Source organism: Culex quinquefasciatus, chromosome 2, assembly GCF_015732765.1.
Source record: "Culex quinquefasciatus strain JHB chromosome 2, VPISU_Cqui_1.0_pri_paternal, whole genome shotgun sequence".
Lineage (NCBI taxonomy): Eukaryota > Metazoa > Arthropoda > Insecta > Diptera > Culicidae > Culex > Culex quinquefasciatus.
Window position 1 is genome coordinate 97,675,553 of NC_051862.1, and position 25,416 is coordinate 97,700,968.

The 25,416-nt window shown below is 34.5% G+C and overlaps 1 protein-coding gene across 6 annotated transcripts in view; it reads right to left on the reverse strand.

Moving 5' to 3' along the window:
• Window positions 1-4,270: 4,270 nt before the first annotated feature.
• Window positions 4,271-25,416, reverse strand: part of LOC6044626 (potassium channel subfamily K member 18) — an 86,151-nt gene continuing 65,005 nt past the window's right edge. For all 6 annotated transcript variants that reach the window (XM_038254119.1, XM_038254118.1, XM_038254117.1 and 3 more), the window contains exons 9-10: window positions 21,415-21,519; window positions 4,271-4,750 (exon numbers count right to left, since the gene is read on the reverse strand). In XM_038254119.1, coding sequence (XP_038110047.1) covers window positions 4,643-4,750; window positions 21,415-21,519 — 213 coding nt within the window. In that variant the 3' untranslated portion in view covers window positions 4,271-4,642. The remainder of the gene's footprint in view (window positions 4,751-21,414; window positions 21,520-25,416) is intronic.

A 25,416-nucleotide genomic window follows, 5' to 3' on the forward strand; every position in this document is an offset into this window, starting at 1 on the left:
AAGGTTCAATATTACCTCTTCAATAATTTCGACTGAAAAGGTGGAATTACACCTGAAAAGAGGTAAATTAAAAAAAAAAAATGGTTTAATTACACATTTTTTGTGACATTGTATATACTCATTCTCAGATGTAATATTACCATGATTATTTTTATATTTTTCAACATACAGGAAAAAGGGTAATACATATTACATTCTTTTACTTCTTTTTACAAACTTTGAGCAAATGCAAAAAAAAAACACAGTTAAAACCATTTCCCTCCAAAAAGTTTTGGTAATCCTTGAGGATGTTCCGAAAAGAGTACAATTCCTAATTACCAGATGCATGATACAGACATGTTGAGTATCATTGTTAACCAGGATTGTAATATTGTACTATTTGGAAACACACAAATAACAGCCGGAAAGTTTTTTTAATCACTGTTTTATTTTTTTTACCAAAAAAGAAAAAAAAAAAAACAGATGAAATCGAAACATTTTTGTGCATTCCTCCCCGCCAGGGTCTTTCATCTTGCTGGAAGCAATCATAGGTGAACCAACGGCATCCCGTAATTCCTCACTATCTCTCCTTCTCTCTTGCATTTTTCTGTTTGCTGACGTACGACCACGTGGAAGCCACAAAGAAACATCAGCCGTGGCATGGCCGCGACAACGGAGGATGCACAAGTGGAGACAACACATACAGCCATTTCCACACGTGCAGAAGTACTGAATGGGGGGAAGGAAAAGAAGTGACATTCGTTTTCATTTCCTCTGGTTTCCTTTTTCGGTGGGTGGCAGGCAACACTGCACTGCACTGCACATTGCATCCCGCTTCTGTTATTCAATATTAAACGTTATTTGCCAACGGATGATGACGATGATTATCGTTTTTTTCCTGCTGTTCTGTAGCTGGTTTTCTCTTTTGAGCACAGCACACATACTGGTACACTGGTTGTATGCTTAAAGTTGTATTAGATGCTGTATTTTACGGAATTGCTAAAAAATTCTAACTAAGATTATTGACTTGTTCGAAAACAAGCGAAAGAAACGTGATTTAATAATATTTTGGGCAACACAATTTTGTACTATTCGAACCATTTCATCACAAATAGTTAACTTACCCTGGTAGTGCACAGCAGTACTAGCCGTTCTTAATCACCACACCACACAACCACCCCACCGACATCCTCATCAATGTCCGGGGGTAGTTGCAAAAGTGTCGCCCATGCTCTCGAAGTGATGGCTTGTTTCGCCCTGGGATGAGCTTAAAATGGTTGGCTGCTGCTGCTGCCCACGACATAACAGGGTAAGTTGAAATTTGTCTAGATATTTTTAATCTTCTCCTTCGCTGGAATTCCCAACACTCTGGGGTGCTGGTGGCTTGCTGTCCTCAGGATAATCAATGCTCCCCTCTGAGGCTAGGTGAGACCACACCACTTGAGTCGGACGAGCTGTAAATAACAATTGTTTCTGGTGTTTGTGCATTGCAAAGTTTTCTCGAAACGATATCACATCTGGCCACCACCAGAGCTAGATTAATTTGTATGGTTAAACGATTTAAGCTTGTCTGATTCGGGAGTTGATACTTTGATCGCCCATTTTATACGTATTGGATTTGTGATATTAGAGGGTAAAGAAAACGCCATCGATTTTGAAATGAAATATTTTGCTATTTCTTCCTTTGGAATGTTTAACAGCCGTTAAGATCCGAAACGTTCTCACAAGGTTAACTCATTAACTTATCAGTATATCACACACTCTCAAAATGTAATCAGAAACAAGAAAGGATGGTCATGAAAATTATGTACAACATTAGAAAAGTAAACATTAAGTTTAAAACTGCCGCGCGTTGTCTTTAATTGCTGTGTGTTCTATTTTTGGGTCATTCTCTACCAACTTTTTTTTATGAAACTTTGTTCCAAGAGGAATCCTGATTACGAATCTGAGATCCAATGTTACATGACGCATCAATTATTTGTTTTAGAAAACAAACAAGTTGTTGAAGTCGGAACCTAACTGACATTCAATAAGTCGAATGTGGATAATAGGGGGACAAGAAAAATTGAAAAAAATGGAAATCTGAAAAGATTTGGCTACTGTGTCAATTTTAAGCCAATTTTGAGTTAATCCGGTTGAGAGTTAAGGGTCGAAAAAATCTATGGGAAAAGTAAAATAAAACAGAATTAATCATCAGTTAAAAAAAATATACATATACATTAGGGTGTTTCATCCAAAACCAAAAGTTCTCAGAATCAGGCAAACCGAGGTTCCCCTAGTAGAGGATACCCATAGGGACTCTCATACCAAATATCAGCCCATTTGGTTGAGAATTGGCCTGTCCCCAGCGGTTAAAAGATTACATGGAAATTACTATGGGATTTTTGTGCTTTTCGTTCAATCGTCCCTACAGGTCTTGGGACAACATGGATTCATTCGGAATAAAGACAGGTGTGTAGGGGATAGTCCAATGAACACATTCCAGAAGGAATTAGGCTTGTCCATTCTGTCCCCAAGGTGCGCATTGGATCGACGTCTGGTGTCTCCAAAACCAACGATTCATCCTTCAAAAGCATCGCATTTCCTTAGTATGCTAGATGGAAACCACGACGCCACATATGAAACGGTGAACACGTGGAGAGGCATCGATTGCATTATTAACACAAAATCATCATTTTACTTTATTTAGAATAGTTGAAATCCTTCCACGAACATCAATAATTATAATTTTAGTACTTTAAAGAATGTTTCTGAGCCAAAACTCGAGTAGATGCTCTGCCACGTGTTCACCGTCTGACATGGGGCGTCGTTATTTTCTCCTAGCCGCCATAGCATACTAAGGACAATGCGTACATTTGAAGGGTGAATCGTTGATTCTGGAGACACCGGACGTCGATCCAATGCGCACCTTGGGGACAGAATGGACAACCATAATTCCTTCTGGAATGTGTTCATTGGACCATCCCCTACACACCTGTCTTTATTCCGAGTGAATCCATGTTGTCCCAAGACCTGTAGGAACGATTGAACGAAAAGCATAAAAATCCCATAGTAATTTACATGTAAACTTTGAACCGCTGGGGTCAGGCCAATTCTCAACCAAATGGGCTTATATTTGGCATGAGAGTCCCTATGGGTATCCTCTACTAGGGAAACCTCGGTTTGCCTGATTCAGAGAACTTTTTTGTTTGACTGAAACACCCTAATATACATATATGAATCAATTTTCTGATTTCAAATATAATAATATCTCTTTCAAAAAGCTTTTTTGCAATTCCGCTGTGATACTGTCAACTTTTCCTGTTTTTTTTTTCAGGAAAAAACGAAACGGCCTACTTTTCCCTATCAAAAATAACTGAATGGAAAATTAATACCTTTCAATACCAGTGCTGAAAAGTTCTACTTTTAGTTGCAAAAAGAGGATTTTTTCAGCACGAGTCGTACATTTATTCAACGAGGTTCACCGAGTTGGATAAATACGAAGAGTGCTGAAAAAATCAAGTTTTGCAACGAGTTCCATACAAAATTTTTTGCAATTCCGAAAAACACACACTGAGTGAATATTTATGTCAAATTTTCATGTATTTTGTCTATAAATCGTTTAAATAAAAAAAATGTTGAAAAGTGTTACTTTTCGAAACAAGTGCTGTAAAAAAAAAGTAAAACTTTTCAGCATTTATTTTGAAAAGTGTTGCTATTCGATTCTGTTATTTTTGGTACAGAAAAGTAAGCTATTTCGTCGTTCAAGAATGACAGGAAAAGTAAGTAGTTTCACGACGGAATTGCAAAAAAATATGTTGTAAGCAACTTGTTGCAAAATTTGATTTTTTCAGCACTCGACGTATTTATCCAAGTCGGTAACCTCGTTGGATAAATGTACAACTCGTACTGAACAAATCTTCTTTTTGCATCTTGTTGCATAAACTACTACTTAAGATACAAATCTTAATTTCTGTCGTTTTTTTTACACTTTTAAAAATTATCTCAAATATGAGCTGAGTGCTAAGTGAGTAGTTTTGCAAGAAAAACGTAAAATCAAAAATCAAATTATTAATACTTCAAAATAAGTTGTTCCGTGTATCAGATATTTGCAGATTATTTTTTAAATTCTTTCAAACATGAGCAGATTTTAAGAAGTCTGAAAATATTTTATTGAAATTTATAAATTTATGAAATTTGTTTCTTGTTTTTGTAATATGTTTGAGAGTTTTCCATGTTTTAAAAATTTCAAGTACAATTAATAGATCTATAAGGATTGTTTTTAAAATCGTTTGTAAATGGAGAACTTTTATTAGGTTTGTTTTAAGTAGGTAAGATACTTCAGAATTAAAAGAAAGATTCCAGTTCTACCAGATAAGTTAACAACATCATTCTATAGAACAAAGTTTCATAATACATCACAAAGCGTTCGAGACAACCTATTTCCGAATTCTGTGTGATTCGATACAGAAAATGACCCCATTTACCTTACAGTCTAAAGTGGTTTCGCACAAAAACGGAACGAGCTGATTGTTTTTGTCCGTTCCTCTTCCGGCAATCCCCCTACAGTGTCGGTTTTGACCCCTCTTCTTCTCGCACCGGAGCCCCCTCCTCAACCTAGCCTCGCACTCAATCTTGCGGTGTCGTCACGTCGTGTTGTGTGCAAACGGTGTGTCCATGCCTCTCAGCTTTCGGGTTCCTCCTCGTCGCTAGGTGGTGGAACCGTCTTTTTGCACTGGAAACATCCCCGGACACACTTTTTCAGCGACCGGATCTTATAGATGACTTGTTCCTGCGGGAAAAGGGATTAGAGATAAAGAAGAAGAAGAAGAAGATCAGAACCGACGTACGCAGATGGAGCCAAGCACTGCACTTTGCACAATGGAGTGACACTCTTGGCGTGTGATAAAATGGAATTACAAATGCAATCAGTCGGTCGCGGTTGCAGCAGACGGATTTTATGATCGACCCACTCGACTATGCGACGACGACAGTTTTGACGGAAAGTTTACTTTTTCCAAGAAGGAACTTTATAATTTGCATCTGTTTTCAGAAAAGTTACAGTTGATTGCCATTTTCCTGTAAATATCCTTTAACATTGCAACGAGTAGGGGAAATATGCCCATTTTAAGCCTAATAAGCGGTCGTGTTTGAATGATGCTGGATAATCTGGATTGTTCCTTGAAATTTACTAAAACCAAGTACACCAACGTGTAGAGCAACTTTTTGTGAACATTTCTGTTTGTTTGCACTTTTACTAAAAGTTATGCTATTCCTTTTACAAGCATTTAAAAAAAATATTTCAAAAATGCATTCTAATCAGTCGAGTGCATTGGGCCACGCCAATTTTTCTATTTTCAGCTTAGTTCTTTTTTTCTTGAAGCGCTCTTTTGGGTCTGCTTAGTGCTGCCAAATTTGATGAAATTTTAAGCGAACACTCACGAAAAGTAGTATTTATAGCGAAAGTTTCCTGGCAGCACTTGTTCACCCGAACAGGCGCTGCACCAGTATGTTAGTGGTGTTGGTGGCCACCCTTTGTTCTTTATTTGCCTTCGCTCCTCGCTCGGGTTTCCTCAGCCTTCGATTGGAATGGGTATTCAAAATTCAAACGTCAGAAGACTTAGCGCGTTTGTTTTTTTGTTGGTGCTTGCTAATTATTTACATTTTTCGGGATTATTTTACAAGTGAGTGACTAAGTAATGGTCAAAAGAACATGTTGCCGGTAGTTGGAAGCAATTTTATATCTTAAGCGCTTTGAAATCGTTAGCGCAAGTGAAAAGATATTGATGGCGACTTTCGTTAAGCAGTTAACCTCTGATCTTGCGTGTGGATGTGTGTGCCACCAAAATGATGAGAAATGGTCTCGCATAATAGAAATTATGAACAAAAGTGCATTAAATTTGATCTTTTTGGCCAGTAAGTGGCATAAATTTGCGTGCTTACTCGAGGCGGTGCTGTTGCTGGTAAGTTTATAGCCTGAAAAGTATTTTTGGAGCTTTAATCGAGCATCAAACTCTCCATATGACGAAGATAGGTGTTTGATTTGAAAGGGTATATTTCCCCTATCAAGAATACAATGAACACAATTTTATAAAACTATGCGCTCGGTTGGTGGAATCTCCGGAATCAAATAGCAATTTTTCAACTACGGCAAGTTTTGAGCACATTTATAATTTTTGTGATTGATTCTAACGTAAGTATAAATTTCGATCTACCACTTTGTATAAAGCTTATCCTTTATACGAAAAAAATTTTCAGTTCATTTCAGTTTTACGACATTTTCATTTGATTAATGCTCAGATTTCTCATAATTTAAGTTTATTCTACTATCTACCTCCCCATTGTCAATCTGACTGTCCAAGCTCCTTAATATATATCCATTGTCGTTATTTGACAGCACCAATCTTTGCAACGTTCCCAAACAGATATAAATATAGGATAATCTATAATATTTTATCTGTATACGAGCCGACATGGCCACACATATATTCATATCTCATCTGGTATTTTTCTTTCTTTATAGCTTCAATAAGCTTCATAAGAGTTTTTCGCCACAATATTGACGATAATGAAAATAAAATCGTTCTGAATGGCCAAAAGAGAGATTGTTTCCTCACTCACTCGGCCCCGATGATGTTTCCGCCTACCCCACCTCCCAAAGCCAATACGACTATCATCTAGATTGTTTACGAGCCGATCAAAAGATTTAGCTCTGTACATTGCACAAACATCCCACACATTTCGTGGCCGCACATTATACAGGTCCTTTGTTGGTACACCCCCCTCCCCGTGCGCCACAATGGTGCTGTTTATTGTGGCACATGACTATTGTTGGCCAACCACAATTATTTTAGTGTTTGGTTTATTATGCAAAATAGTTGTAAGCTGTGGGTTTTTGGTCATGCGTTGCGAGATGTTCTCAATTATTTTTAGTTTTATGGTAAAGCTGAATTTTAAATTTGAGTCTGGTGCTAAATTTAATACTGGGATGGCGAAACTATTTTAGCTCACCCCGTTGCAAGAAAATGGTTTGGCTTTTTTTTATATAATCCTCAACATATCCGAAACTGGCGAAAAAAAAAAGAATTCAGATTTGGGTAAAAAGATCGAGCGTTCTAAGAGGTATAACAATGTAATTTAAGGATCACCCTAACTGGCTACAATTACCCTAACAGCCATATACAAATATACGGGTCTAATTATGTTGGGCAAGAATTTTCAAGGACGAACTATTTTCCAACATAATATATTTTAAATATTGCAAAAAACTAAAAAAAATCGAAAATTTAAGTCCAAAATTACTTTAAGGGTGCACAGTAGGGTGCCCAGAACATGGGACTTTTCTCAAAACCCCGCTCCACAAGCTGAATATTGTTCCTTGAGCGACTTTGCGTGAAATATGAGCAAAATTGGTCAAAATTTACCCATTGATACTCGAAGGTGAAGTTTGTATGGGAAAAATCGACAAAAATTTATGGAAGACCCAATGATTTTCTCAAAAGTGAGATTCTCATTGAAAATTTCCGTAATTCAAGCGGAGGAATACAGTATGTTATACAAGTATTTACAGTAGCGTGGTTCACGTTTCTATGAAAAAGACAAAAGTTGTTATTTTGTCTTGCATCAACCGGAATTTCGTTCTTTTATGTCCCCAGAAGCACTCCTGAAAATTTGAGCCCATTTGGTAATGTCTAGGAGCTCCAGTTTTAATTTGAAATTTATATGGGATTTTGATTTATTTTCCATGGGAAACTATCTTTTTTTACATTGTATTAGGATTTTTTTTTATAAATCGATGAAATGACTTGAATTTTTATAGTAAGAGATAGGTTTTGAACTGGGGAACAACTTTGTAGAACATACCAACAAGCTAGGAAGTGACCCTTTAAAGATACAGATACTTTTAGATGGTGGCTGGCCCCTTCAAAAGCCACCATCTAAAAGTATCTGTATCTTTAAAGGGTCACTTCTAGCTTGTTGGTATGTTCTACAAAGTTGTTCCCCAAAACCTATCTCCTATAAAAATTCAAGTCATTTCATCGATTTATAAAAAAATCTAATACAATGTAAAAAGATAGTTTCCCATGGAAAATAAATCAAAATCCCATATAAATTTCAAATTAAACTGGAGCTCCTAGACATTACCAAATGGGCTCAAATTTTCAGGAGTGCTTCTGGGGACATAAAAGAACGAAATTCCGGTTGATGCAAGACAAAATAACAACTTTTGTCTTTTTCATAGAAACGTGAACCACGCTAATTTACAGCCCTTGGGTACTTTGCACATTTTGTGATGGAACATGTAGGGGAACTATACCCTTTCTCAGCCTATTTCTATTATCGGCCTATCAGCACTTTGATCATGATTTACAGCTTATATAAAGTGTTTTTGACTGTTCCAAAGTAATAAATAGCTCAAATAAAAGTGAGCAAGCAACTCTCCATTGTTGAAACATCTGAAAATGTTGATTTAATAGCAGAAACGGCAAAAGTGATGAGAATTGGTCGAATGGCTTAGTGTGATTTTTTTTTTTTTTTTTTTTTTTAATTTATATTTATTCAAATTTCTTTTCCATGTACATTCATTCAGTTAAAATATTATTGAGTGTCCAATCACAAACGATGACTTTTCACCTCAATTTTAAATACTAGCAACTTTCATTTATTCATGAAATATTGTAGCTTTCGCTATTCAGTGATTTCAAATGTAGGAGGTCCTACATGTACAAAAGGAAAAGGGATACCTTAAAACTAACTTATAAACTATATAAAGAGCGGATCAATGCAGCTGAAGACTGCAATGATTTTTGTCGAAATGCATCAATTATCTTATTGGACATAACATCCAAAGTGTCAACTTCGGCTAATTGATGAAGTTCACTGGTGCTGAACCAGGGAGGAAGTTTCAGAATCATTTTCAGAATTTTGTTCTGAATCCTCTGAAGTTTTTCTTCCTGGTTAAGCAACAGCTTGTCCAGATCGGCACAGCATAAAGCATGGCAGGTCTGAAAATTTGTTTATAAATTAACAGTTTATTCTTGAGACAAAGTCTAGAATTCCTGTTTATAAGTGGATACAAACATTTAATATATTTGTTACATTTAACCTGGATACTTTCAATGTGATCCTTGTAAGTAAGGTTTTTGTCAAAACCAAGTCCAAGATATTTCACTTGATCCTCCCACTTTAAATTTACCTCATTCATCTTTATAATGTGATGACTTTTGGTTTAAGAAAATCAGCCCTTGGTTTGTGAGGGAAAATAATAAGTTGAGTTTTGCAGCATTTGGAGTAATTTTCCATTCTTTCAAATAAGAATTGAAAATATCCAAGCTTTTTGTAATCTTCTTGTGATGACACGAAGGCTTCTGCCTTTGGCGGAGATGCTTGTGTCATCAGCAAAAAGTGATTTCTGACATCCTGGGGGCAAATCAGGCAAGTCAGAAGTAAAAATATTGTATAAAATTGGACCCAAAATGCTTCCTTGAGGGACGCCAGCACGTACAGGTAGTTGATCAGATTTGCTATTCTGATAACATACCTGCAGAGTACGATCCGTCAAATAATTTTGAATAATTTTCACGATATAAATCGGAAAATTAAACCTTTTCAATTTCGCAATCAAACCTTTATGCCAAACACTGTCAAATGCTTTTTCTATGTCTAGAAGAGCAGCGCCAGTAGAATAGCCCTCAGATTTGTTGCTTCGAATTAAATTTGAAACTCTCAACAACTGATGAGTAGTTGAATGCCCAAGGCGAAATCCAAACTGCTCATCAGCGAAAATTGAATTTTCATTAATGTGCGTCATCATTCTATTAAGAATTATTCTTTCGAATAATTTACTAATAGATGAAAGCAAACTAATGGGCCGATAGCTTGAGGCTTCAGCAGGATTTTTATCCGGTTTCAAAATCGGAATTACTTTGGCATTTTTCCAACTACTGGGAAAATATGCCAAATCAAAACATTTGTTGAAAATTTTGACCAAGCAACTTAAAGTTGCTTCTGGTAATTTTTAATTAAAATGTAAAAATGCCATCCTCACCAGGGGCTTTCATATTTTTAAATTTTTGATAATAGATTTTATTTCATTCAGATCCGTATTAAAAACTTCATCTGATGAAAATTCTTGTTCAACAATATTCTGAAATTCTATTGAAATTTGATTTTCAATAGGACTCAAAACATTCAAGTTGAAATTATGAGCACTCTCAAACTGCTGAGCAAGTTTTGAGCTTTTTCCCCATTAGTTAATAGAATATTATCACCATCTTTTAAAGAAGGGATGGGTTTTGAGGTTTCTTAAGAACCTTTGAAAGTTTCAAAAAGGTTTGGAATAAGGTTTAATTTGTTCGACATCTCTTGCGAACTTTTCATTTCGCAGGAGAGTGAATCTGTGGTCAATAACCTTTTGCAAATCTTTTGAATTCGCTTCAGTGCAGGATCACGAGAACGTTGATACTGTCTTCGGCGAACATTTTCAGACGAATCAGAAGCTGAAGATCGTCATCAATAATGGGAGAATCAAATTTGACTTGGACTTTAGGAATAGCAATATTCCTAGCATCCAAAATTGCATTAGTTAAAGATTCCAAGGCTGAATCAATATCAGCTTTGGTTTCTAAAACAAAATCATGATTTAAATTATTCTCAATATGATGCTGATACCTGTCCCAATTAGCTTTGTGGTAATTAAACACAGAACTATTGGGTCTGGTAACTGCTTCATGAGAAAGTGAAAAAGTTACTGGAAGATGATCAGAATCAAAATCAGCATGAGTCACTAAAGGACCACAATACTGACTTTGATTTGTCAAAACCAAATCAATTGTTGATGGATTTCTAACAGAAGAAAAGCAAGTTGGCCCATTCGGGTATAAAACCGAATAAAGACCAGAAGTGCAATCTCTGAACAGAATTTTACCATTGGAATTTACTTTTGAATTATTCCAAGATTGGTGTTTGGCATTAAAATCACCGATGATCAAAAATCGAGATCTATGCCGAGTAAGTTTATTCAAATCCCCTTTGAAATAATTTTTATTTTCCCCAGTGCATTGGAATGGCAAATATGCAGCTGCAATCATAATTTTCCCAAAAGAAGTTTCAAGTTCAATGCCCAAACTTTCAATAACTTTTAACTTAAAGTCACGTAACGTGCTATAAGTCATACTACGGTGGATAACTATTGCAACTCCACCGCCATTTCGATTCATTCGGTTATTAGTTATAACTTTATAATCTGGATCACTTTTCAAATAAGTGCCAGTTTTTAAAAATGTTTCGGTTATAACAGCAACATGCACGTTATGAACTCGTAAAAGTTGAAAAATTCATTTTCTTTCGCTTTTAAAGAGCGAGCATTAAAATTCATAATATTGATGGAATTACTTAGATCCATGATTAAACTTCAGGGTAAGAACAACATCATTCGCAAATTTTAATCCAATCTGGATTGCTTCCATCATGGATGTAGCATTACTCATTGTTTGAATCAAACCAAACAGTGAGTTTTGCAAAAAGTCATTTTTCAAACGTAACATCGCCGAGATCAGAAGATCCCAAAGCGTTGCCAGCAGAAAAATTTTCAAATGAGATTTGAGGTACCTGCCCAATTTCAGAAAGATTGGTAGAGGATTTAAAATTCGTGGATGAACCCGAAACGACGTTAGCATAAGAAATGCCATTGTTGTTACCTAACTTTTCCACGGTAGGGGTATTTCTAGAATTGTTCGAGTGAGACAGCACGAACGTTTGATTTAAAGATGCAGGTACAACCTGACTTTGAGAAAATTTCGGTTTGGATTTCGGCTGATGCTTAGCACGAGAATCCAAAACCTTTTTCTGATGGGGCAATCCCAGAAATTTGATTTGTGATTTCCACCACAATTTGCACATTTAAATTGGGTGACTTCTTTCACGGGACAATTGTCCTTGTCGTGAGAAGAATCCCCGCAAACCATGCATTTTGGAACCATGGCGCAATGATCAGTACCGTGACCGAATGCCTGGCAACGCCGGCACTGGGTCAGATTCTGGCCATTACCGCCATGTTTCTTAAAATGCTCCCACTTTACCCGTACATGGAACAAAAACTGAACTTTGTCCAAAAGTTTCAAATTGTTGATTTCATTTCTGTTGAAATGAATCAGATAAAATTGTGAAGTCAAACCAAAGCGAGAAATATTCCCGTTTGATTTTTCTTCATTGGTATTACTTGGGATGGGGCAAAGCCAAGCAACACCTTAAGTTCGTTTTTGATCTCATCCACCGACAAGTCGTTGGAGAGACCTTTCAAGACCGCCTTGAATGGCCGAGCATTCTTGGTCTCATACGTGTAGAAATTGTGTTTGTGGTTTTTCAAATAACCAACAAAAGTTTGGTGATCTTGTAAAGATTCCGTCAACAAGCGACATTCTCCTCTTCGACCAAGCTGGAACGAAACCTTCAAATTGCAAGTTTCCTTGCAATTCTTCAGTTGCGTTCGAAAGCTGGCCAAATCGGAGACGGAAGTCACAACAATTGGCGGAGCCTTTACTCGTTTCTCGACGGCAGAAGGCTCAGTACGAGGAGAAGGTTCCTTGTCATCAGTTTCGGATAAAACACCGAAACTGTTTGTCAATGGAATTGGAGGATTGACCTCACATTCAGAATCAGAATCAGACCTCAGAAGAGGCTGTTTTCTTTTTCTGTTTCCGTTAGCCGGTTTAGCGTTCAAACGCTTCACCGACGTAACGACCAAATCTTCAGAAGATTTGCGTTTACCTTTGTTTTGACGCATTTTGCAAGCAAAGTTCTCTTAAAAAGATGGCTTCGTTTGTAAAATACAACAAAATTTCAGGCGGGGTTAGTCTTGAAAAGACTGTTTAGAATTTTGGAAAATAACTCAGGTAGTCTTTAAAAAGACTGTGAATTTTGTTTTGTTTTGAAATAACTCTGAGCTTAGGTAGTAAAAAATACCGCAGCTCTAGTGTCCGTTCACCTCGAAGGTTCGCAAGACACTGCTTAGTGTGATTAAAATGGGTATATTTCCCCTAAATAATTTACAGTTTGATAGAAACCTAATACTACGTTTTGTTCAGAATTTCATGCCAAACATTTTGCTACAAATAGCTCATGAAAAGGTGATTTATATAAAAAGTTTTATAACAAATACTTCCACAAACATAAAAAAAGGTTCAAAAAAAGTTTGTACACCTATTGAAAAATTAACACAAATATAGTCATTTGTTGACAAATCACCATCAATCCAGTGTGCCAACTCCAAATAGGCATCCTTGACTGTTTATTAAAAAAATAATTTGGATTGAATATAAAGTTTACTAATAAAAGTTTATATAACTCTGTAAATTCTATATAAAACTTATCTAAACTGAATATTGCAAACTTGTAATTTATCTAAATGTATATATATAATTATCTACCAACTCACACGAAATCGGGAAAAGTTTCCCCGACCCCTCTCCGATTTACGTGAAACTATTTCCTAAGGGGTAACTTTTGTCCCTGCTCAGGAATCCGAGATCCGTTTTTTGAAATCTCGTGACGGCGGGGCGGTGCGACCCCTTCCATTTTTGAACATGCGAAAAAAGAGGTGTTTTTCAATAATTTTCAGCCTGCAACGGCGATGAGATAGAAATTTGGTGTCAAAGCGACTTTCATGTAAAATTAGACGCCCGATTTGATGGCGTACTCAGAACTCCGAAAAAAACATATTTTTCATCGAAAAAAAAACACTAAAAAAGTTTTTAAAACTCTCCCATTTTCCGTTACTCGACTTTAAAAAAATGGAACGTGTCATTTTATGGGAAATTTAATGTACTTTTTGAATCTACATTGACCCAGAAGGGTCATTTTTTCATCGAGAACAAAAATTTTCATTTTAAAATTTCGTGTTTTTCTAACTTTGCAGGGTTATTTTTTAGAGTGTAACAATGTTCTACAAAGTTGTAGAGCACATAAGGGGTTAGCTTATAAACATCACGAGTTATTGCGATTTTACGAAAAAAAGTTTTGAAAATGTTGGTCGACGAAATAAAGAGAAACGCAAAAAGTAACTTTTAATAGCGGGAAACGGCAAAAGTGATGAGAATTTGTCGATTTCCCGGGAAATTGGTTGAAAATTTACCGTTTCCCGTGAATGATAGGAGCACGATGATAGGAGCACAATTTCTCGTTGTCTTTATTTTGATTGTCGAGCTTAAGTATGACCCCTAACTTACGCTACATTGTTTTAGAATTTTTAAATCCAAGATGGCGGCCAAAATTGGCGGTTATCCGAAGTCCCTTAAAAAACTTCGGACAGTCGAACGTTGGAGAATCGAAGCTTCGGATAATCGAGGTTTTGGACCATCGAATTATGACTTTGTTTTAAATTAATTTGTAGACAGTACATTAAGGGATGAATCATAAATTATAAAGATAGTTCCCGTAGCTTAGAAGATACAAACAAATAGAATGTAATTTTCAATTGAATTTCTATCTGGAAATAAAGATTTAAATTTTGAAATATTTTGTTCGATATTTTCCGAAAATTGGATCCTAAATCCCCATGTCAATTATTGTGTTAACTGTGTAAAATAATATACTTAAAAAGCATAACCCAATTAAAAAAAATGCGTTACGTAATAAAAGAACGTTCCCCTACTATATGTCACGATATTTACTTTTGCGCCAATCGCTAGTTTTTTTTTCGTTATTTTATGATTTTTCTATAATAAACTTAGAATACTGGTAAAGGACCATCCATAAACCACGTTTTTTTAAATCCACCCCCCCCCCTCTTCCTGGTGGACGGGTGGAAGGGTCCACGTGGTTTATGAATTTTGACTTATTCGGAATCCTCAGGAAATTTCATCCCAGTTTAGGTTATTAGAGTTTTATATTAGATTAAAAATAATGGCATGTTGAATGAATTACATTACTTATTATTATTTTTTTGCATTTTGATGGATAACGGAAAAAACGGGGAACCCCTGCGTAATACACTTTTTGAGGTACAGATTTTTCATAATTTAGTTTCATAGTTTCATTAAATTATTTATAAATCTATTTTAAAATATAATTTCACAAAAAGGCAATGTCCATGTCCATGGTCTAAAGAATTTCATTCATAACCTACAACTCTGCCGAAGACACCAAATTGATAAGAAAATTCCTTGACGTGATACTGTTTTTCTATAACCAGCCATCAAATTAGTATAGAGACTTGTATTAAAAAACGTTACTTAATCCACCCTTAGGTGGTTGGTGCCTTCCTCTCATTCAAAGGGTAATGCTATCCAAAATAGACACGCTCGTGGGAAGGTTTTTAAATTATCTATCCAAAGATAGGTCGCATGATATATTTGGAATACGTTTTCATCTAAATACCTGAGAACTAGCCTCCAAAAAGTGTATAAATAACTCTTAAGTGCTTATAACTTTTGATAGGGTTGTCAGATCTTCAATGTTTTGGACGCGTTGGAAAGATCTTTTGATTACCTGTTCAACGACGAGTTGGATGATAGATCCGGACAACGTTTTCATCGTGATATCTGAGATCCGGCTTCCAAAAAGTGCATAAATAACACTTAATTGCTAATAACTTTTGATAGGGTTGTCAGATCTTCAATGTATTGGTTGCGTTGGAAAGGTCTTTTAAATACCTTTCTAAAAATGTATAACATGCTGGGGTTTCTTACAAAAACCACCCTTTTTACAATCTTCCGGACTTTAGCCAAAATCGTTTTTTTAGCATAACTTTTGAAGTACTTTACTTAACTTCATAATTTTCAATAGGGACTTATGGGACCCCAAGACGAATCGAATGAGATCAAAACGGTCCAAATCGGTTAAGCCAGTGCTGAGATAATCGAGTGCATATTTTTTGGTGCACAGACCCACATCCCTACACACACACACACACAGACTTTTGCTCAGAATTCGATTCTGTGTCGATAGGTATACATGAAGGTGGGTCTAGGAGGTCTAATTGAGAAGTTCAGTTTTCGAGTGATTTTATAGCCTTTCCTCAGTAAGGTGAGGAAGGCAAAAAACTAATGATGCAAAATATGATGTAACGAAATTTAACTATTTGATATTAATTGTCAATTGAGGTAGACGCTGAAATGAATATCGGAAGCATTATTTTGTTTGAATGTATTAAACACATGAACACGCTGAAAAGCTCGTTCATAAAGTAATAAAAACATGTAACAAATGTGTTTCGCTAAATATTGCACCTGAATATGGTTTCCCACCACCATCAACCAACCCACAGTGGGCGGAAACCCACCTCTAATCCCATTAAATTGAAGCCGCTTTTATTTTCTTCTGAAAAATAGTTTTTCTTATGTAAAAAAATCTCAGGAATCGATTGCCGCATAGCAAACCCACCGGAAATGACGGGAAAGGGTCCATTTTGCCCCATTTGTCCTAAAAATGGGAATTTTCTTGATTTTCACTCTACAAGTTAACCATATTAACATTTATAGGATATCTATATACATATTTTGACGTAAAATTAGCAGGAGAATCGAATGGTGACATTGTTGAACCATTTGGAGCAACCCATTTTGCCCTATGGGCCCTTTTTGGCGAATTAAGTAGTTTTACTCCTTTTTATAGCATTTATCGTAGGAATTTCGTAAAATTATTTCTACTATGCGTGTAAAATCGGCAGAAGAATCAAATAATGCTTATTTAGGATTATTCATAATAACCCGTTTTACCCCATGGGCCATTTTTTCTAATTTTCCCTAATTAAATTTATTTATAAGTGTTTTGCGTATAATTTTCATAAACTAATCACTGTTATTTGTACAAAATGATCATGAGAACTGAAAGACATTGTTTTGGAATTATTTGAAACTTCCTATTTTACCCCATGCCCCTTTTCAAAATATCTCATATAATTTGAATTGTTTTTCGAACAATTTGCAAAATATGGTGAAAGATTAATTACTTTGTAACGCGTAAGATGACCAAGTGAATTAAATATTTATATTTTGGAATTGTTTGAAATAGCCCATTTTACCCTAATAGTCCTCTCATCATGCATAGGCAATTTAGTTCTCTTTAGAAGCTATTTGCGTACAATACTTATTGAATAATGACAATTATCTGTGTTTTATGGACAGAAGAATTGAACAAAGGAATTTTGAGATTACTTTGAACTGTAAATGATCAGTGCATCCTGCTCGTTCCCAATGTAAACATCAACAGCCTGACCAGAATAAACAGTTTTTAACTGTTTGATCTTGCTGAAAAATTAATAAGGCCTTCGCATTTTTTTTTTAATTGTATGTCCCTCGACATTTGAATGAAAAAAGTGTTTAAAATGCATTTTATACCTGCCCTGTTGTTTTGCAATCATAGTTTTCAAAATATCTATGTATTGATGATTTTTGTTGGTCCGAGAAAAAAATTGCGATACTGGTCTTCTAAATGTAAAAAAAAATCTAAAATTTTTTTAATCGACACCAAACATGCTGAATATGATGTAAACTGCAGGAAAGTCGAATAGACTTCTATTTTCAGTAAAATTTTGAAGTTTTTCGAAATAAATAGTTCATGGATTTTATAATGATAACGATAATGTCAATGTTAAATATAAAATATGTTTCGAAATGAAAACATTTTTTAAATTCTCTTTCATCTCCATATAAGTCATCACCACCACCTGAATCAAATCAGGTCTACAGTCTGATTAGGGAGAATAGATTTTACAGCATATAATTTAAAATTAGAGAACTTATTTTGATGTTAAGTTTCTGTCTTATCCGAAAGCAATAGTGAAATACTCACCTTTTAATGTATTTAAAATTACAAAGAAAATATTTTAAAGAAGGCAATTCAGATCAGAACACTAAAATTTTAAGAATTTTCTTCAATAAGCCAAATTAATATGCCCAATTAAAAATTGTTTGCAAAAAAAGTTTATGAGAGATTTGCTTTGTCATGTCCTTTCCTCACTTTCGCAAATAAGAAAAGTCCACCAGCAAAAATTATTCCATATCTGGTATAAATTTTCAGCCCAAAATTTCCTAACTTAATTAATTTTAAATATATTATTATTTTTTTAATATTGGTTTCTCAAGCAGTCATATCCGTATACCGGATTATAAAAGGCATTATTTTCTTGTGCTTCAAAAAAAAATAATTCATAAATATTTCCTTCTAAGACAACTGAAATAATTAAATGCAAAATAATAAGAAACAATTACTGACAAGTTTCTGGAAATCAGTATTTGATTAATTCTTGTATTCCTGCATGATTATTTAAAAGCAGATGAGCAGATAATATGTTTATCAGCATTTTATTTATTCACTTAATATTACACGAAATTATTTTCAAATATAATTAAACAATTTCCGGCTTGTTGTTACATGTTAACTTTGCCAATGATTCTCGTTCATCTCAGAGAGCCATTTTGCATCATAAATTTGTCCATATAAATCTTCATAGCTGTTTGAAGTAACATTTACAAAAAAAATTCTTGATACTTCGGCAAAGTTGCAGGTAAAGATGAGAAGACATTAGGAAACAATAGTTTTGTTATGACTAAATAATAGTAACCAACAGTGGCAACACTTTCAAATAATTTGTATGGAAATGAACTAATGAATAAAGATTAACGTATAAAAATGATAGAAACCTTAAAAATAATAAAACAAAATTATGTATTGGAATTTGTCAACAAGAAGAAAGAATGGAAATGATAATCAGAAAAGAAAGCAAAAACAATTGTTTTAAATACATAAAATCTTATTGGTTGTTTAAAAAAAAGAATATGCTTTTAAAGTTATTTACTCCAAATGTGTTATTTTTTAAGGGTTTATTGTAAAAATTTCTTTATAAATTTATTTTTTATTTATTTTTAAAAATTTAAGTGAAAAAAATAAAATAATTATTTAGCCTGATATTTGATCCTTTTTATGAAGCAATTTTATCAGAATCAAAACTCTGTTCCACAAGGTACCATAGTAGAAATGTTAAACATAATATAATTCTTCCAAAATATAAAAAAAGAAGAACAAATCATATTAAAAATTGAATCTTGCAAACAATTTTGAATATATATATGTATATATTCCAAAAAAAAAAAACGAGGAAAAAAATATAACTAAAAAAGAAATTTATGTTTAAAAATAAACATAAAATATTTTATTTTGAAAAAATAGTGTGAAATCTTTTGCGAACAATTTTCAGTATATTTCATCAATTCAAATAGATATTTCACTATAACATTTAAGTTAACTTTAATTTAAATTAAAGTCAAAAATCTAATTATTTCTTTATTTCGATTGATTGTTTTGTAAATTCAAACAGCTTGATTATTTGATTCTAAAACCTCATACATATATTCCTTCGATATTGACACGTAGAGTATACCTGTACAAGGATTTGCAAATTCTTGGAAAATCCATCAATTAGTAACATGATTTATGTTGAAAAGAAAGTCCTATAATTTATCAATCATTTCTTCGAAAAAAAATAGTAGAATTAAATAAAACCATTAAAAATAACATTGCATTATCTATTTATATGGTTAAATTATGTTTTTCTCAGTTTGAAATAATTAAATTTCACTGAAAATCTTTTGTATTTACACCTTAGTTTTCGATGAAATTAAGGTTCTATTAATTCAAAAAAAAAAAAAAACAAATATATTTTTTATTCACTTAAATTTTTATCGATTGAATTGCTGTGGTCGCTATAATACATATATTTTTAGAGATTGATAAATAGATCGCTTGAGTTGATCCACTAAGGTTATGAAGATCAATTAATCAAGTTTTCATTCCATCACATCTAAATATTATGTTTAAAAGAAGTTAATGAATTAAGATTTTTGTATTTATTATTTTTCAACAAGATCAATCAGTTACAAACTGTTTATTCTGGACAGGCTGTAGATGTTTACATTGGGAACGAGCAGGATGCACTGATCATTTACAGTTCAAAGTAATCTCAAAATTCCTTTGTTCAATTCTTCTGTCCATAAAACACAGATAATTGTCATTATTCAATAAGTATTGTACGCAAATAGCTTCTAAAGAGAACTAAATTGCCTATACATGATGAGAGGACTATTAGGGTAAAATGGGCTATTTCAAACAATTCCAAAATATAAATATTTAATTCACTTGGTCATCTTACGCGTTACAAAGTAATTAATCTTTCACCATATTTTGCAAATTGTTCGAAAAACAATTCAAATTATATGAGATATTTTGAAAAGGGGGCATGGGGTAAAATAGGAAGTTTCAAATAATTCCAAAACAGTGTCTTTCAGTTCTCATGATCATTTTGTACAAATAACAGTGATTAGTTTATGAAAATAATACGCAAAACACTTATAAACAAATTTAATTAGGGAAAATTGGAAAAAATGGCTAATGGGGTTAAACGGGTTATTATCCTAAATAAGCATTATTTGATTCTTCTGCCGATTTTACACGCATAGTAGAAATAATTTTACGAAATTCCTACGATAAATGCTATAAAAAGGACTACTTAATTCGCCAAAAAGGGCCCATAGGGCAAAATGGGTTACTCCAAATGGTTCAACAATGTCACCATTCGATTCTCCTGCTAATTTTACGTCAAAATATGTATATAGATATCCTATAAATGTTAATATGGTTAACTTGTAGTGTGAAAATCAAGAAAATTCCAATTTTTAGGACAAATGGGGCAAAATGGACCCTTTCCCGTCATTTCCGGTGGGTTTGCTATGCGGCAATCGATTCCTGAGATTTTTTTACATAAGAAAAACTATTTTTCAGAAGAAAAAAACAGCGGCTTCAATTTAATGGGATTAGAGGTGGGTTGCAACCTTACACCATAATTGATAGATCTGTTGAAAATTCACCGCTGAGTGTGATGGCCTTTTAACTCGGGAAAACTAATGTGCAATTTCACCCGGTCATGGCTTTGAGCTATTTTTCTTTTGCTTCCCCCAACGTTCTGGTCCAGCTGACTTTTTCCGTTTTTGTTCCTCCCAGCAGCAGCGCTGTTATTTGCATCCGTTAGCGTCAGTTGCTACGGCTGCCCCCATACGATCGACAGATTTCAATTGAAGCCATATATTACACAAAACACAAATCCAAAGTCGGGGGAGGGGGTTTGAAGTTGGGAATCCGTTTGCATTTATTGCACTTGGGAAACTGCACACGCTGATGATAATGGCTTCGTTATCGATGGTGGTTTTAAAAATAACTTTTCTGCTAAACTTTGTTTTAGCAAGCCATACAGGAAATGGGTTCAAAGTTTTTAAAGATCATTGAATTAACTTGTGCTTTAGTTCATCATGCCTTCACCAGAAGAGACATTTTACGCCAGTAAACTTTACACTTTCCCGATAATACTTTATCGAAGCTCAATTTTGCACGAGATGATGATGACGCAAAAGCTTTTGAAAGGCTGAAAATACAAAAAAAATATATAGTTTTTACATCCAAACTCACCTGCATCAGGTTGAAGCACATGGCAATCAGGGCCATGCCGAGGAGCAGATAAATGGCGCAAAGGATGAAACTGATTTCCATCTTTGTGTCACCTTTCGTTTGCAGCTGTTGGGCGATGGTGACGTGTGGGTGGATGGGTGGTAACGCACGGTTATTGTTGGAAAAATCCGGAAGGAATATGAAACGAAAAAAAAGAAGAGAATGAATGGAATACAATAAAGTTGGAACGCTTTCATTGGGAGGATAATGGCGCTATGGAATGTAGCACATGTGTGAGAGATGACGACGACGTTGCGTGTTTGCGAAAGGTGCTTCTCTGGACAGCACGGAAGGGTCTTCTACCTATTGGATGCTGACACTATTGTTGATTTTTTGTTTTTTTTTTTTAGCGAATACATTTCTTGTGAAGTGAGATCCTGTATCGTGTTTTTAAGTTATATCAGAAATATTAAATATAAATAAGTTTGTATAACAAAGTTGTAAACTTAATCCAGAGCAATAATTATGCGGTGAAACTTGTTTGCTCGTTTTGCCACTCTATGTTTCCCAGATTTACAGCTAGCTACAAAGCAAACAACCATTTCAGCAACCAACCGATAGAACGGTTTCGGAGAATTCCATAGCAATTGATGCCCGAGGACAGAGTAGCTCACATAATTGCTATACGATTTTTCAATGTTCCAACCACATTATAATCGCAAATTGTTCCCATAAGGTAACGTTCGCAAATCGTTGTTGTTGTGCTTTGTTACCGCAAGTGCATTTTGGTCTGAACTGTTCTGGATCATATTGCCATTTGATTAACATTTTGTTCCATAAAACAGATTTGCCACACGTCAGTTCCACTAACTATTTACGCTTTTTTATATTTTGAGCAATTCCATGCCAAACAGAGAATCGGTTAACGACCCTCTCCAATATGCACTCGAAAATTACTTTTGAGAAAAGCATCTTATCGAAAAGTGGTCATAGACTAACTTATTGAAAATTTGGGCTTTCTGAAAAAATCCACTGAAGTATTGATCTTTCCACTGTAACATGGATTTAGCCCGCACTTTTCTCCCACACTTTTGACAACAATAATTTGAAATTCTAGGCAACCAGTTGTCGTTTATTTACATTTCCAACAAACTGGTCTTCCGCACTTCAAAATTTCGATTGATAGCTGAAAACAAGTCTTGTCCTAATCCAATCCTTGTGAAGCGGTTTTAAAAATGTTGCAATAACAAGGATTTTCCAATTTTTTTTGTTACTTTTGGCCATTTCTATATGTGAGACATGATTTTCCAGCCTCGAAAATATTTTAACTGGGTAGCTCGTCAACATTGATATCGGAAAGTTGTTGTTTATTATATTAATGAGACTTTAACCTAAATTTCGGAAAGGGTCGAGTAATAAAGTATCTAACAAATTCCTGTTTTGGGCTGATTTTTTTGTTTGAATTGTTCGATTATTCAAGATCAAACGCTGGAATGAGTTCTTTTCGAAGCATCAACAAATAGCTTGTATGTGGCAAGATAGCGCAATCTAGACAAACATGTAAACGCAACGTTCAATATTAATTTAAGTGGTAACAATATATAGCTGCACCCCGTTCAAATTGATAGCAATCGTTGGCAGTACCCAATAACTCTGTGGTTGGATATGATTAGTTGGTAGTTTTCTAATTGTGGTTTGCATATTAGAACTAGCGGTTGTATTGTGTTAAAATGTATGCTTTAATAAGCTGACCAATCAAACCGTTATTGCTTTTATATTTACATTGGTATAAAAAAACTTCATTCTACCGATGCTAACACTCATTAAAAGTAGAATTATTGAAAAAATCTGATGACAATCTTTTTTTTGTAATGGTTCTTTGCAGTAACGAGCGCAGACATTTTTCATTTCCTTTTGGGGTACTTAACAAATTCCCAAAGTTTGGGAATGATTAGTTTAGTTCTCACATTGCGCAAGCGATTGAATTTTCAATGGTATTGGTTTTAGACTGGTTCGTCGTTATATGGCAAAATTAAAAAAATTATCAAATCAAACCAAAACAAAGCATTTTTGATGCCTTTTGGGCCTCAAAACAACCCCCTAAAATTTGGGAGCGATTGGATGCGTCCACACTTTGCACATTGCATTTCGATTTTGTATGGGAATTAGTATGGAAAAACACTGGATTTTTATCTTTTTTTATTTCCCCATATTTTTTTCAATCAACACAATAGCGTTAAAATTGAGAAAAAAACACAACACAATAGCGTTAAAATTGAGAAAACTTTCCCCAAATAAGTATTGTGCTTTCTTGTTCCTGTCAAAAGATACAGCGTCCTCAAAGCTGATCTAAAACGTGATTTTAACTCTTACATCACGTTTTAGTTACCTTTTTGAATTTGATTATTTTTACAAACTAATCACACTGCTCAATATTTTGAATGTCAACGTCAAGCCTTGACTATTTTCATCAATTTCTGCTCCCCAAAGCTCATCCAGAAAATAATATAATAAACTCTGTTATCTTTATTCATTTTGAGGGGAAGGTAAATTCTCGTCTGTTTGGCACGTTAAGCATTCGCTCCTATTTAAACAACTTATTTTGCTAAACGGTTGATAGAAACTTGCTTGCTCACTTCCTACTGAACTCATCACTCGATTTCAAATGAAAATCTTTATATTAGCTGTAATTGAACGTCAAAATGCTGATATGCCAACATTAGAGGCACGATGGAATTAGATGGTGTTCTCCTATCTGGATAGGAAGCGTAGTTCAAAAGAGCACACCGCCCTCGATTTGTTAATAACGAAATAAGATCTTATTTCATTATCCAGCAGAAAAACCACGAAATTGTACATGTTCGGAAATTGCTGGTGAAACTGGTGAAAGTTTTAATTAAATTTCTTGGGAATACATTTAAGAGCGAGTTTTTCACCGATGTGAAACAGGTCGTATCGAGGTGCTCCGATTTGGATGAAATTTTCAGCGTTTGTTTGTCTATGCATGAGATGAACTCATGCCAAATATGAGCCCTCTACGACAAAGGGAAGTGGGGTAAAACGGGCATTGAAGTTTGAGGTCCAAAACACATGAAAAATCTTAAAATTGCTCGCATTTCCGTAAAACTTCATCAATTCTCTCTTCATCAAAACTCTCTTAGATGCATTCGAAAGGTCTTTTGAAGCCCTTCAAAATGTGCTATAGACATCCAGGATTGGTTTGACTTTTTCTCATAGCTTTTGCAAATTACTGTTAAAAATTGATTTTTTTAAAACCTTAATAACTTTTGGCAACAGCCTCCAACACCCATACTCCCATAGGTCAAAAGTTAGGGAATTTCATGGACTATAAGCCTTCGGTATTAACTTTTTGGCCAATCGCAGTTTTTTCTCATAGTTTTACGATTTTTCTAGAACAAACATTTTACAACGTTAGTTTTTGCCCTGTAGGCCAAGAAGACGGCACTTTTTGGTCTCAATTTTGTCATATTCGGAATCCTCGGTCAATTTCACGTAAGTTAGAAGTATTGGAGTTGTAGTTTTGATTTAAAAAATAATTAAATAAAACATTTTTGAAAAAAGAAATAGATCTTATTCACCCTATGATCAATACGTCAAATGCTGTATCAAGTAGGCGAAAACTTGTTTACCCCTAATCCGACAAAATTCTAAATAATATTTTTATTAAACCTAAATGGCATTTTTTCCAATCAAATTCAAAATTCCAACACCTCAATCTAATGTAAAATTTTCTGAGGATTCCGAATATGTCAAAATTGAGACCAAAAAGTGCCGCTATGGAGGCCTACAGAGCAAAAACTAACGTTGTAAAATGTTTGTTCTAGAAAAATCGAAAAACTATGAGAAAAACTGCGATTGGCCAAAAAGTTAATACCGTAGACTTATAGTCCATGAAATTCCCTAACTTTTGACCTATGGGAGTATGGGTGTTGGAGGCTGTTGCCAAAAGTTATTAAGGTTTTAAAAAAATCAATTTTTAACAGTAATTTGCAAAAGCTATGA